General features: G+C 38.4%; 1 protein-coding gene across 1 annotated transcript in view; it reads left to right on the top strand.

Annotated features, from left to right (window-relative positions):
- LOC139744903 (GON-4-like protein) overlaps positions 1-16,239 on the top strand; it is a 100,527-nt gene that overhangs the window by 52,481 nt on the left and 31,807 nt on the right. The window contains exons 9-15 of the mRNA XM_071655316.1: positions 243-283; positions 1,709-2,143; positions 2,928-3,014; positions 3,479-3,665; positions 6,133-6,292; positions 10,741-10,909; positions 12,115-12,240. Coding sequence (XP_071511417.1) covers positions 243-283; positions 1,709-2,143; positions 2,928-3,014; positions 3,479-3,665; positions 6,133-6,292; positions 10,741-10,909; positions 12,115-12,240 — 1,205 coding nt within the window. The remainder of the gene's footprint in view (positions 1-242; positions 284-1,708; positions 2,144-2,927; positions 3,015-3,478; positions 3,666-6,132; positions 6,293-10,740; positions 10,910-12,114; positions 12,241-16,239) is intronic.

Raw genomic sequence — 16,239 nt, 5'->3', positions numbered from 1 at the left:
CATTGCAGACATATTGCTGCATTTTATAAAAAAAAATCAGAACAAGGTATTTTGGGTACTAAATGTAACAATCAAAGTAAGTGGTTGAATTATATGGCATCCTTCATGACGGTATGCTATTGTCAGGGCCAGTGAAGGGAGCTACTGTTTCACTCTTATCCTTACTACTTCAGTTTACTTGCACTTTCTACTTGTGATAGTTTTGTTTGTATTTGTATATTGTTTGTCATTTGTCTGAATAGAGAAGGAGCTGAATGAACTCTTGGATGAAGTTGTTGAAGCTGTGAGTACAAATCTTGGAAAGCTTGTCCTGATTCCTCCTATTGCTGATTGAAGTGTGGTCTGAATGTACTCCATTGGGCCAGATGGGCAGTCTGATTGTACAGCCAAGTATGAATTCACCTGCCAAATTGCAGTATGTGACCCATGAAAAGTGTCTCACCTGACAGAAGAAATGCCAAAGGTGGTATTCTAGAGCATTATACACATATGAGTGGTACATATAACTTCAGAGGTTTTTAGTTCCTGTTTTAGAAGCTCCTGAGTACTGCATGTGACACTCCTCCTAATTTGTAATGAATGACACTAAACTACCAATTCAACATGTGAATGGGATTGTTCATTCTGTAGAAATACTGCTGTACTTTCTTCTCTAGGTCTGAGTACTTGTACCCTCTTGTTAGGCTGGACCCATATGAGGACTTCTGGCAGAGAGAGAGAGAGAGAGAGATAAATGGAACACAGATTCATATAGATGATGAACTATTTTGGTGCATGATTTTTAATGTGCAGCCTATTTTACTAGATATCTCCACTAGCAAGATGTAGAAAGCACTATGATCTATGATCACATGAGTGATGGAGAAACAAAATCATACTGGTTACCATTACCTAAAAATGGCATGCTGCCCTTGAGTGATTTTTGTTGTACAGTTTCAGTATGGAGCTTACAAGCCTTTAGCAATTTGTGAACAGGAACCTTTGCCATTTGAACTACTTCACCTTTTTAAAAAAAATTATTTTTGTGTGTGTGTGCCAAAGTAACTTATTTGAAGAGGGGATGTAGTTGAAAATTGAAATTAAGCAATGGTAATTACAGTAATATGAGTGCAGGAAATAGTGATCCTCAACCTATGTTTGACAACAAACTGCTATTTACTCTATCTTTATGTTACTCTATTTTGCCATTCAACAGTCCCATCTGTCAACCTGATATACATGTATATATATATATATATATATGTATATATATATATATATATATATATATATATAGAGAGAGAGAGAGAGAGAGAGAGAGAGAGAGAGAGAGAGAGCAATAATAAAGTCACAACAGAGGAATGCAGGGAATGCATTAATAGCCAATCTTGATTTTAATGAATAATCCAAATTTTCGAGGATCCTTCCTCTTCATCAGGGATGACAGTGCGAATCTTCACAATGATAATCATTGTGAAGATTCGCACTGTCATCCCTGATGAAGAGGAAGGATCCTCGAAAATTTGGATTATTCATTAAAATCAAGATTGGCTATTAATGCATTCCCTGCATTCCTCTGTTGTGACTTTATTATTGCTATTTCTAGTACTGCCAATACGCGGAACAACTACAATATGTATATATATATATATATATATATATATATATATATATATATATATAATTTTTTTTTTTTTTTTTTTTTTTTTTAATCCAATCCATTATGTAGTATGGGGATGAGGTGGACTGGCTGGAAGACTTTGACATGGAGAAGTTTGACCAGCAGCCACAGCCTACTCTTATAGGAAACCTGCTGCAGCAGAAGCAGAAACTGTCCCCCTGCAAGCTTCTTTCATCTCCAGCTGTTCCTGAGTTGGGAGCAACAACATGCTCTACATCTGATTCATCCACCCTTGTGCAGTCCACCTCAACACCACCTTCCTGTCTACCATCCATCCTGCTGCCATCTGTGTCAACACCAACAGGGCAAGCAGAGGCATTCCAGTCGGTAGCCACTGCAGTGGAACGTGCCGAGGGGCAGTTGGTGGTGATGCAGCCAGTACAGCAGGCTGTCTGCCAAGGCTTTGACTTTCAGCCCAAGCCTCTCCCTGCCCTCACCTTTGGGGTGCAGGAGCTCTTTCAGCTCCAGCAGCAGATGCAGCAGGTGAGATGGGTGACAGTAGACTCCCAAAGTCTTACCAGGAAGATGCTGTCACTGTTTAATGTCACTCTGAACAGAACAGAAGTATCAGGGACTAGAGATACTCTGCTGTGATTTTCAGTTCCCTGATGAACTTATTCGAGACTAGTCTAGACTGTAAATGACATCATCACAATATCACTGTTTGCAGGGATAATCAGAAAAGATGACATGAGATATATCTTCAGGATTTAGTATCAAAAGGAAAACCCTGTGTGAATTTGTGATAGAACATATACAATTGTATACTCTTAAACATTCTATCATTAAAAGCATACTTTACCATTTGCAGATGAAACAAAAACCCAGCAATAATGCTTTAAAATAGTCCTAAAATGTGAGTTAGGGAAAGAAACAACCACTGTTAAAAATTGAATTGTTTGGTAAAATCGATGTTAAATATAAAAAATGTAAACAATAGTTATAATAAAAATGCTTCCAGACTAAACTGTATACAATTACAATTTAATGAGAAAAATACAGATATCCATATATTTTTGGCTTTTTTGCGAAAATTTTATATGATGGGATGTTTTGTGGAACGAAAGACCTACACAAATGCATTAAATGTCATATCTTGAAAAAAAAATTTTAATCACTATTCCCAAAGGTAAACAAGACCTTTGAACTGACTGAATATGTAAGTAAGAATGGTTTGAATATCATTTTGTTACTGATCTGACAGGCATATCATTCCTCATAACACAATTTGTCCTACTTCTTTTGTTTTCATCATTTTCATTTCCAGCATGTACAACTTCTGTGTCAAGTTCACCTTCTTACAAGGGAGAAACCAAAGCTGTCAGAGTATGCTGAACAGTCAAAACAATTTCTGGTAAATATATTATAGCATTAAGTAATATGTACTGGTATGCACTCTGAGCCTTAGCATCTAACATTTTAAGCATTTTTTTTTTTTTTAAATGTTTCAGCCATGAAGTTTCCCTGGAAGCATTATGTTTTCATTGTTTCAATGATAAAGGTGCATAAGGTAGAAATCTGTCCCTGTTTCTTGTGATGTGAAAGAGCGAAAGGGAACCTTTGCTCAATGTATGTAGATAAACCACCAGATATATTTGTGCCTTATTGCAAAATAGTGTAGAACAACAATTGTAAACAAATATCCTACACACCAGCATTACTTTAGGCTAGGCCTAGATAAAAATGCCACTATGTATTGGTCAATAGTCTAGTGCTGTAGGTAAAAGGCCATCACCTTTTGGCATTATAAGTTAAACTAATATTCCTAAACTGAGAGACTTGCCCTCGTTAGTTTATGTACTGTTCCCTGTCCCTTAGACGGAGCTAGAGCTGCTGGCCTGTGTGAATGAGGAAGGTGTCAAGACACAAAGGGAGTCCTGTGGTGCCCATCTCCAGTTTCACTCAAATTTCCGCTCATGCAACCTGACTGAAGCCCTTCGAATTGTTGACACACCCCCCAAAGGAAATGATGTTGATGACGAGTTACATTACAAGGCTACAAATGGTATTAATTGCAGTCCGGTGAAATTACAAATTGTATGTGTATAGACTTGATAAAGAAGAGATCATTGAACATTCACATATACAGTCCTTGCACAATTGCACTGAGTGTCAACAAATCTAGAATTAGGTTCAGTGTATAAACAAAACAGATTAATTGAAGACAAGCAGTGTTATAATTCTGTGACAGAGATTGCTATTTAGGTGTGTGTACAGTGTCATGCCACTTCTTTGTAACTGACTAGCATTCAAATTGTCATAATTTTACATGTACATATATGTAGCTATTATCACGTATCATCACTGATTTTAAAATTTATACAATTGTCGTTTTTTAATGCCTCCACTACGAAATGTCATTGGAGGCATTGTGTTTTGGGGTTGTCCGTCTGTCCATCCACCCTTACAACGTATGTCCATCTGTTCTCATCAATTTTGTGGATGGGGTAGCTAAAAAAAAGTTTGAGGCATCCTAATGAAACTTGGCATGTATATGAGTGGACGAAGTTGTGCCTATCAACTTTTAGGTGCACATTCTCAAGGTCAAAGATCAAATTGTTCAAAATTTCACTATTTCCCATATATCTATCTGAAGCTATTTTCTTGAATCTCAGTGTGTACATGTATAACCAGATAAAAATTCTATAGGGAAAGATTTGGGCCATGTGGTCAAAGGTCATGTAAAACTGCTAAAATTTCGCTTTTTTCCATATCTGAAAAATGGCTGCTATCATCATGAAGTACGTATATATGTACTGCCTGGCAATGATTCTCTTGGAAATTTTGGGGTCATGGTGTCAAGGGTCGGCTTAAAATGCTAAAATTTTACTTATGCTGCAATTACACTTTTTCTTCATACGTTGGAGATTACTCAATGTAAAAACTTAATCAAACTAGTCATATGCATGCATTACTGCATAATGATGCTGTTTGGAAAGAATTTGGCCATGGGATCAAGGGTCATGGAAAAATTTTTAGAATGTCACAATTTTTCACATATTTTGGAAATAGCTCTAAGTATTGTCATAAAAATGGATGTTACTAGTTAGTTATTATTTGACGAATTGTTGGCCATAGGGTCAAAGGACAAGAGTCAAAGGTCAAGTAAAAATGTTCAAATTCCATCCAAACTTCCAAATACCTGCTCTCTTAACCCTAAAAGGGCCTCGACGTTTCGCGCTATAATTCTGTAACGCGAGAAGGCCTCGTCGCGAGGCTTCTTGACTTTGTTTGTTCAAGTCTCGCGCAACTTTTGAGACCACATTTGCGACGTCCGCGCATACTTTTGCGAAGCTACGCCCATTTTTGTAACGGAATGTCGCCCCAAAACGGGCACAATTTTGTGATTTTGTGTACATTTTCTATGGAAAACAGTGCTCTGTCATGAAAGTCATAAAAACCTGATTATTTTTACAATTAATCACTTTCGTTGATTAGTTTTGTGCTAATTATAGCGACGTCCGCGCATACTTTTGCGAAGCCACGCCCATTTTTGAAACGGAATGTCGCCCCAAAACGGGCACAATTTTGTGATTTTGTGTACATTTCCTATGGAAAACAGTGCTCTGTCATGAAAGTCATAAAAACCTGATTATTTTCACAATTAATCACTTTCATTGATTAGTTTTGTGCTAATTATGGTAGAAAAGTGGTCAGTGACAATTTCCAATGAAAAAACAAAGAAAAAAACAAAAGTTGAAAAACAAAGAAATACATAAGAAATTCTGAAAACAATAAAATACATAAGAATTGAAGTGAATTTTGGAAGTTTTTGTGATGTACAATTGTTGAATATGCTAAAGCAGATTTACAGATCAAAAATTAGACTCTCAATGCTTTTAATTAGGCTAAAATATGATCTTGAGCTTAATTTGCATAATTAATTAATTAAAATTAGAAATTGATTGTTTCAAAAAATCTTATGACACAATCTTGTAGATTATGACGCGGGTCTCACGCATGCAAAATTTCATCGCGAACGCACCACCGATGGCCGAGATCTCGGGGGGGGCAGAATCCATCCCCCAGGTGAAAAGTAGACCAAAGGGACATCAGACGAAATTGATAGTAGACCAAATAAATTAAGACGTAGTGGTGTTAGACGAACTGAGAAGTAGACCATCTGATATTGGACCAAGTGGCAGTAAACCTGGTAGAATATAGAAATGGAAACAATGCTGCCTGGAGGGCCCCCATCTCCCCCCCCCCCCCCTCCACATATGCTTTTTTTTTCTTTTCTGAGGTCATTCTTCATATGTGAGAATACATGGATTGTAAACTTGCAAAACTCAGGTGAGCACTAGACCACTGTTAAAGGTTCATGCCAATCTCTACAATACCACCTACTCTTTGATATATATTTGAGAATACCATCTTTTTGTCAACTGAAAATTCATAAGTTTGTTTTCAAAACCTTCCCATGGTAATGCCCATTCTCAAATGTTTTTGCACTGCTGTGAATCAAATTTCAGCAAAATCTACAGGCTCTCGTCAGAGACCTCCTCGAGTGTCAATGGAAGCTGCAAGAATTATTGCCAACAACACTGTCTTCATGTACTCAGAACTGCTCCCTAAGAATGGTTTCTATCCTGAGACAAACAACAAGATCATCTTTACGCTGTCTGAGGACCAGTGAGTAGAAACAGATGAGAATACAGTACAGGATTAATGGCTTAAAGGAAACCAAAACCGAATATAGATGTGGATTGAATGAAAACAGCAAAAGTAGTAGAACACATGATTGAAATTTGGAGGAAAATCAGACAATCGATTCAGAAGGTCAAAATTTTAAAGTTCAGTGTTGTCATCACTGAATAAGAACAGGGATGCCAGTTTTCCGGCAATAGCCGGAATTCCGGCGTTTTCATATTTTGGTGTCCAATTTCCGGCTTCGTGATATTATTTCTGTCTGTGTGGGAAAGCCGGAAAACACGAGAAAGAAACAAAGGAAGAAAGAAAGAAAAACGAAAAAATATGATCATCTAAACTTACGGGACATTCACTTACACGATTTCCGTAGTATGTTTCGCATATTGTACTTGGGCATGAGAATATCACAAAACGACTGTCATGCAAAACTAGCGCGATGTTGCTGCTGCTAGCTGGGACATGCAACACGTTCGATGATATACAAATGATGCACAGGATAGAGTGCGTTAGTGTAGGCGTATAGTGCACTCAAGGATATTTACAATTGTGAAACATGCACTACATTGTAAATACCCGAGAGTGAGCTACGCCTCCACTAACGCCACGAAATAATCCTGTGCATCATTTGTTTTATAAAATGGGTCGAAAATTCGAAACTAACAGCATTTTTCAGCGTTTTTCACGTACCTTTGTGGGTCAAGACGTCCGAAGATGTTCGTCCCAAACATTTACGCACGTCGCACTCGGAAATCCCGCACATACAGTATAAGTATGATGGGGGTTGGGTTTCCGGACACTTAAGTTCCCGCATGAAAACTTACTTATTTTACATAGAATATGCACCCTTTACCTTAGACTTGATATAGACTCCTCATATAGGCCTACTAGACAACATACTCTGAAAACGGCGTGAGAATTAACCTGCTAAATCGTTGGATTTGCCCTTCAAAGTGACTCCATGTACTCGTCCGGTCCCACAACGCTTGGTCTACTGTACTGTACAAAGTGTACGTATATAAGAGTATACATACGCTACACATGTTATGCACAAGGGAAGAAAGGCTGGCCGGCCGGCAGCCCGAACTAGAAGTTGTTTACAGGATTGACAGCGCGTATGCATGCAATTCAAAGGAGCCGCTGCGCGCACAGACGATTGGCAATAGGATTTAACACGCAGTGCAATGGGACTAGAATAAAGGAAGCACATGTGACTCATTTCAGCGCTTCCTATTGGCTACATTCTTGAACCCATTTTATAATCGAACAGTGTGTGGTGTTTCTATGCGATGTACTAGTACTATGTGCGGTCGCGGTGCATGAATCATACTGCGCTCTCGCTATAGCTATAGCTACAGCGCTGAGACGGTGTGGTGGGTCGATTGAGTCAGCTGAACGAAGCAAAACTACGGATTTTACGGCACTAGGACTTCTTTATTTTTGCTACAAATTCCTTTTTTTTTTTCTAGAATACGACCACATTATTGTCTGGAAAGCGTTATACCAGCACGTGCGATCGCGATCGAACAACGTGTGGTGTTTCTAGGCGATGTACTATATGTGCGGTGCATGGATCATGCTGCGCTCTCGCTATAGCTACAGCGCTGAGAGAGTATGGTGAGTCGATCGAGTCAGCTGAACGAAGCAAAACTACGGAGTTTACGGCACTAGGACTTCTTTATTTTTGCTACAAATTCATTTCTCTGGATTAGATTTGAGGGAAGAAGAGCCCTCAGAAATGCTCAGATTGCACCAGAGAGCATCTAAGAACCCCAGAGCTTCCAGGGCCCTTGAGCGGGCCCTGGACCCCGGCCGAAGGGACTTCGCGCTCGTGATGTGCGCTTCGCGCACATCAATTTCGTTCACAAAAAAATTTCCGGCCCAAGAGCAATTTGCCACTGGCATCCCTGATAAGAAGACTAGTACAGCTCATGCCATCATTATGGAAAACAATATAAAGAAACTATAAAGAAAATCTACGTAATTCTACTAATTTTTCTAACATAATAAAAGGCCCCTTGACTTACCTCTTTCAGAAAGCAGGGGGAATAATAGTGCCCTTAGCATATGTCAGCAGCAAGTCCAAGGAGTGTGCTCTTCTCACGAAAATGAATTTTTGTTGAACGCGTATTTTTGTAATGTCCATAATGACATCATGAACTGTAGTAGTCTTGTTATCAAGCAATGATTTGATTTTGATTTTGATTTTATTTCGGAATTTCTTTTTCATATATAAATGAAATAGAAAGTCAATCAAACAAACAAATTGAGCACAGTATAATTTGAATCTGACAGTTGAAACAAATTATTAAAAATCCAACATTTTTTTTTTCTGACACAATGCAAAATATGAAAAATAAGCAAAGTACAGTTACAGGATTAAGGTTATTTGTTCCTTTTCTGTATAGTGTAACTTTGTTATTTTGCATATTACATTATCACAAATATTTTTCCTGGTACTGAGAAATATGAGAAACAAATAGAAATAACACTCCGAAGTCTGCGTGGCTCATTGCTGTCATTTCCATGTTGAAATTCCCCTTTGAAGAAATAACTTAAAGGCAGACTGTGCACCTGTCTCTGCCCTTGGATGTTTTTGGGCCCTTTTCTTCAAGGAAAACTGAACTGTTATAAAGTTCCATTTGTCAAACGTCAGTGCTTGTGAATTTCTATCACGTGATAAAATAACTCAGTATCATTCATTATGAATTCAGTACGGCAGTCTGGAATTTGGAAGCACTTTATCGTGTACTCTGCTTAATTGGTACTGAACAAACAGTTCTGATGTATGTTTTGTAGACCTGATAAACATGTAGGCATTTCACTTAAATGTGAAGAAAATTTTTCCAAACGTGATCTATTAACATAGTTTCCAGCAGAGAGTCTTTGAAATTGATGTAAATTCTGAAGGAACTGCAATATGTTAGAGTGCTTATAGCACTGTTTTAAATGTGAAGTGCACAGTGTGTGCGACTTCAAGTAGGTGCATATGCATGCCATGTACAAGACCTTGCACCAGCACCACACACATACACCCCAACCAAACACTTTCAACCCAACATACACCAAGTGATGCACTGCTGTGAACCTTTTATTTTCATGAGATTGTATTTTCACGCTGAGCAGCTAAAACATGCATGTATGTATGCATGTTTTTAATTGTGTGCTTGTATGTTCTCATCCAATTCACAGAAAAGGAAAAATTTGATTTGAAATTTTAGCGCACTATGAAGACTGATCTACATTTTGCGCTGCCCAATTGCCCTGGTACTTAAACATGAATTTAACTAACAAGTGACATTTGGGGAGGGAAGAGACATGTTTGCGAAAAATCTTGTGCAATTTTGCTGATAACATTGGCTACGAAGTGATAGTACTACACATGTAGGACACATACATGTGCGCCACACACTCGCACACACACATGTACAAACTCCAGAAGTAGTATTTATCAGCTCGTGAAATGCACAATTGGATCTGTTCAAAATGTGCATAAAAAATTGTGAAGATACTTTAGAATTCTGCTGTCCAGAAGGACCGTGAAATTTGCAAAAATTAGTATACCGCATGGCGCAAATATTTCTACATTAACAGTAATCACTACATGGGGGAGAAACATTTCATGCGATGATTCCACTTCGTGCAAAGATTTTGCCACGCCATTTCATGACTTTTTTCTTTGCAGTCTTCTGTATATTATGAGACCAAATTTGCAACATCCGGGCACACCATTCTGAAGTTATGAAAGAATAAGCAATCCTTCACTTTTGGGGCTGACATGTATGTCAACCCCAAAACAGCTCAAAATTGTGATATTGTGTGCTAATACATTGGTGTACAATGCAAATTGTGTTTTCTTGTTAAATTGATATGAATTAAATTGTTTCAACTGTCAATCATTGAAATTGATTAATTCTGATGTAGATAGCTTCAAAAAGTGATTGCAACAAATTTTGGCTAAAAACAATAAAATACAAAATGTCAAGAAACAATAAAATAAATAGCTTAAAATTGTTGCAAGAAAATTTTTCAATGTGTCTTGAGGAATTCTTACACAAAGAATAAGCTATCCTTCAGCCTTTTTAGTGGGGTTACAGGTGAAAATATGATTCCAAACGTAAATTTGCAGAATTGATTAACCAAGTATAGAAAATCAATAGTGTTCTAATGTTTAACTCTATAATCTTGTAGTCGACATCCGGCTCCTTGTTCAGGCAAAATTTTGCAGCTATTGTGCCATCGGCAGCTGAGATCTGAAGTGAGGGGGGTCAAATTGACAGCTACAGATGTAGAGTGATATACCATGCTCTGTGTGTGATACGGATAGTCTGATAGTTGGACAGCTCAACTGCAGATTTTATCCTGGATTATAGACAGTCCAGAATGGCAGTCAGGCACTCTTTGTTTTTCTTTTTCTGTTTTCAACTATGCAGCCTGATTGCCAGGGGACTACAGCAGTTTGGCAAGTTTGACAACAAGATAAAGCTTGTCCAGTCACTTATGATGCCATGTAAGACTGATGTCCAGATCAGAACTCACATCAAGAATGCTCTTGGTCAGCGCAGGACAAACAGCACATCAGGGAAGCAGAACCCCATCCTGGTATTGATCCCTTGGCAAAATACATTTAGTGTTCAGCTCACTTCTCGTATGAAAGAAATTAAATAACTAGACATTGTAGGACAAAAATGTTGTGGAATACATATATGAACAGCAAACCTTCCACTTTCTTTATGGTGTAGTTGCTGATTTGTGTTAGCTTTTTTGTATTGCTGACAACGAAACAAAAGGAAGAGCTTTTTGGGTAAATTTGATGGTACTCAATGATAAAAATGATTCTTTGTGGCTAATTTTATATCCAATCCTCTGTATAATTGTTGTGGGGAAGAAGCTCCACGATGCCACAAGGGGTAAATGCAGTTGCTGCTTGTCCAGGCATTATGAACATGGTCAACACACACTTGAATGTTAGTATTGAAGGACATGACATGTCAATATTAGGTGGGAGGAATCACCATGGTATCAAAGGTGGGGAAAAGTGTCTCTTCAATGTTAGATTAACAGACTATGTTTGTACATATTATCATTTTTTTTTAATGTGGGCTTTGAGTTATGCAGATGGAATGGCTGTGTTAATCAAGTTCAAACTATGGTCATGGTCAATGTGCCAATTCTATTTGTATTTTAAGGGGATGGTACAGTATTTGTGGAGATGAGAATTGGGCTTTTTACTTTTTGCGAGATACCAAGAAAACACTTATGAAATAGTACAGAGCATACCCTTTTAAGAGGAATTCAAAGTTTATTTTATGAAAATCAGGTTTGGAATGACTGAGACATCCAAAAACAAAGGAAAACAAAGCGATCGTAATAAAGTGTGGGTCCCACCCTTTATCAGAATCGCTCTTTTTTGAATATCTCAGGCATTTCAAAACCAATTTCATCAAATAAACTTTGAATTCCTCATAGAATTACATGCTCTTTTCTCATTATCTTACCAAAAAAAGTTAGAAACCTGAAAATACTGTAGGTCTCAACCAGAACTATATGTTCCCTTAAATGCACTGATTTCACTATATCTACAATCCTCTGTGAATGTTGTAACTTCTAATCATGTGAACTAGATGAATCAAGTGACCTGCCTGCACAGGTCTTTAATGTTGACCTTTTCTCCACCAATATCCCTTTGTCATTCACTCTGCCACTGCTGGCAGTTTACTATATTGTGAATTCACTATGTGTCGTGAGAATCAGCATTCATGCCGCTGACCATTACAGTGTATTGATGTCTTTTCCCCACTAACTAGGCATTTGAAGTGACAAGGACATTGCCATCGTTTCCCCCAATGTGCAAGGTGGTCCTACCCCAGAATGCTGTCCCTCCGGTCCAGCTTCCAGCGGAGAAGCTTCCTAGGTGGTTGCAAACCATCCAGGTGAGTGCATGGTGTAAAAATCTTGAATAAGTTGAGCTGTAGAGTAATGGATAAATCGCACATCATACCTGTTACTAATTTTGTGACTAAATGTACAGCGGAGAAGCTTCCTAGGTGGTTGCAAACCATCCAGGTGAGTGCATGGTGTAAAAATCTTGAATAAATTGAGCTGTAGAGTAATGGATAAATCGAACATCATACCTGTTACTAATTTTGTGACTAAATGTAAATACATTGAAAATTTGTTGGCAGAAAATCTGCTGTAATGATGAACTACTGGAGTTTCATCAGTCAAGTTTATGTTTCTGTGAGCCTTGTATGTTAGGCCAAAAAAAGGATCTTTCTAGAACAAGCTACCTACGAATTCACAAACACTTTAGATTGTAATTACTAGCTATTAAGAAGTGGTCTCTTGTTTTTTTTTGCCTTCACCACGAAGTGTCACCGGAGACATTTTGTTTTCGGGTTGTCGGCCCATCCGTCCTTTCATCCCTCCGTCAGTCTGTCCGTCTGTCCATCCTTCTATCCATAATCAATTTTGTGGACAGCGTAACTAAAAAACATTTGAGGTATACTAATGAAACTTGGCATGTATATTTATGAGTGGGCAAAGTTGTGCATATCAACTTTTGGGTGCACATGTTCAAGGTCAAAGGGTCAAGGTCAAATGCTCAAAATGTCATTATTTCCCCCATATCTATGGAATGCCTGAAGGTATTTTCATGAAACGTGTATACCTATACTACCAAATAAACATTCTCTCTCTCTCCAGTATTGGGTCATGAGGTCAAAGTTTAAAGGTCAAGTGAAAATGCAAAACTTTCACTTTTTATACCCCCGCATACACAAAGTGTATAAGGGGGTATATAGGAATCAGCGTGTGGTTGGTCGGGCAGTCAGTTGGGCAGTCCGTTGCAAATCTTGCATCACGACTCCTTCTACAGATTTGAAGCAATTTTGATTAAATTTGGGTTACATGATGACATTGAGGTGTAGATGTTCAAGACATGTTTGTTTTATTTGTCGGAGAAAGCATTGCCATCCGCATGGTAATCACAATTTTCCCAAAACTGTGTGGAGTGAACTTTTTCCACAGTATTTGAGCAATTTAATTCAAATTTGGTATGTATAATGATCTATAGGTGTAGTTATTCAAGACACACTTTGTGCTTGTATCTCACAAGGCACTGCCATCCGATGGTAACGGCATATGTGCTTGAAAATATTGTGGAGTGAACTTCTTCCACAATTTTGAAGCAATTGAACTCAAATTTGGTGTACATGATGATATTGAGGTGTAGGTGTGCAGGACATGTCATTTATGTTTTCGGAGAAAGCATTACCATGGTAACCACAATCACACATTGTCAAGACATTGTACTATAGACCTACTGAGAGAACCATGCATTAGATGGCGTAGGCATACCAGTCGCCATAGCCACATTTCTAGTTTCAAAATGGATATAACCTTGATCATAAACCATAAAAGTGGAAATTTTTGTAGTGTGGAATTTTCGTGCATGCCAGAAGACCAGAAACTAGTGCAGAAGAAAAAAAAAAGAAGAACGAAACGTATGAATATTTGTGCTTGATACATGTTGCAAGTTGTAATATGTTGATTCTGTGGAATTAAAAACGCACAAAATTCTTCTTACTAGCCAGAGCGCAAAAAAAAATTATTTTATGTGAAAATAGCAACATTTACAGTACATTATTTGATGAATCCTGGATTTTGATTGTTTCAAATCGCAGGCCTAAATTCAACAATGGCCCATGCCACGGGGCCTTTATAACATCCAAACTGCCCTTATAGCATCCAAACAACCCTTATAGCACCAAATTGCCCTTTTTGTTACACACCAGGCTGTATGCTGGCATCTCTGTACATAACATGTTCACATACTGTAAACTTAAGATTATAGAAGCGCATGCATGCAGTGCATGCCGTAATGCTATGTTTTCTGGTAGCTGTGGCAGTCATGTTTTAGGCCACAATAGACAAAACAGAATGGACATGAGACAAGGCAAGGGGATGGGATGGATAGACATGTTAGGCTGTGATTGCCCAGGCTGTGATTGCCCAGAATGCTGTGTCATGTTTAAAGCCAAGGCATTGTTACGTCCGCCAAGGGGGGAGGTTATGTTTTCGTTACCGTTGGTTTGTTTGTTAGTTCGTTAGTTCGTTTGTCCGTGTGCAAAATAACTCAAAAAGTAGTTAACGGATTGGGATGAAACTTGCAGGAAAGGTTGAGAATGACACAAGTAAGAAACGATTAACTTTTAGTAGTGATCCGATAATTTTGAGGATTTTTGATATTTTGGGCAGCTGAGGGTTTATGACGTAACAAAGGCTTCTATATTGGGAAATCAGGCAATTTTTCCGCATGTGTAGACCTATGGGTGGAAATCTCTAATCTCTATGGAAGAGCCCAAAAGATCAGCTTTTCCCCATTGGTAGAGAGGAGAAAAAATCTCTTTGGGAAGAGCAAGATCATCGGTGGAAAGTAACTGCTTGTCGGAGGTCTGCGCTCCGAGAGTGCTTTTCTAGTTCTTGTATGCCTTCAGAACCGTCAGTTATTGCTCCAAAATGTAAACATACAGTTTTTGTATGCATAAGAAATGAGTGAAGTACATGTAAGGCTGTAATAACACAGGTTTAGTTATTGCATTGTAACAAAAATGTGAAATGCAATCATATTATCCAAAACGCTTTGCTGGAAGTCTAAATCTTGGAGCTTAAGCAGTCATGGTTGGTACATAATTTTTCATAATTGATGATACACTTGTAAATAATCAACAAATCGGGCCTGAGCAATATCCATTGATCTTCCACGCTGTAGTGAATTGCATGCAGATTGCGATTGCAAGGGCATGATCGATCATCACATAAGATTCTACCTCCCCACAATGCTGAGCAGGGAGGACCCTTCTGGAACAAAAGTTGTGTATTATGATTAAAATTATTCTACATTTTCAATCTCAAAATACTCAAAAACAACTCATCCTGGCAAATCGTTTTCTTGGTAGACCCTTTCGATGTATTGCAAGCAATAACCAAATGGTGGCAAATGAATTTCGAGCACCTCTGAGAACTTGCCAAGGCAGTCACAATGCAAATGAGAAACTTAGTAGGCTGTAATAAAATGGGTTGAATGCAACAAAATGTTACAACACATAATAAGCCGCAACAGAATCTGGAGGCAGTCCATAGTGGGATGTGATGGAAAATATTGTGTAGTCTAGCCTGACCAGACGCCATGAGAATGGCATCTGACAGCTACATGTTAACTGGAGCAAGGACTGGGACGAACAAGACTAGAATACTTGGGGGGGGGGGGGGAAGGGAGAGAACCCCACCTACCCAGGGCGCTCTACATTTCAGGCAAACGTGGCTGCCAGGAACATGGTGTAAATGTAGCCAAAATACTTGGCTATGTGTATTTTATATTGCAAGTGGTGAGCCTTGTGCAATGTTATCTCAATAAATTTGGACCCAATTTTCATATTATCATCATCTAGAAATTTTTACCAAACTGGGCAGGTACAAGCATTATCAGTAAGATGATAAAATACAAGTGGGTACCATGCCCCATATGGTGGCCCTGAAAGGCTGCCTAGCACCCCAAAATTAGAGAATCCTTCAAAAAAAAACAACTTGTTCTATTAAAACCAGATGTGCTCTGAAAAAATAAACAGTGCACATTAGCGGGTGTATTCTCAAGTTTCTTCATGTCAGATCCAAAATTAGCCCTCATGGGGTGGGGACCAAATGGAGGCCAGTTTTTAGCTTACCTGAACCCCAAATTAAGGACTCTTTAAAAATCTTCTTCTCTAGAACCAGAAGTGATAGAGCTAAGTTAAAACTATGACTTAGTACATTGATGACTGTAGTTTCAAGTTTGTTCATGGCGGAATCAGGGGTGCCCCCCTTGGGACCCATGGGAGAGGGGTCCAAATGGGGGCCTAATTTGTACATTCTCATTTTTTTTTCTTGAAAAC

Source organism: Diadema antillarum, unplaced genomic scaffold (assembly GCF_040938485.1).
Source record: "Diadema antillarum isolate AM-2024a unplaced genomic scaffold, OU_Dant_1.0 seq00001218_RagTag, whole genome shotgun sequence".
Taxonomy (NCBI): Eukaryota; Metazoa; Echinodermata; class Echinoidea; order Diadematoida; family Diadematidae; genus Diadema; species Diadema antillarum.
This window is presented reverse-complemented; position numbering and strand designations above follow the sequence as displayed.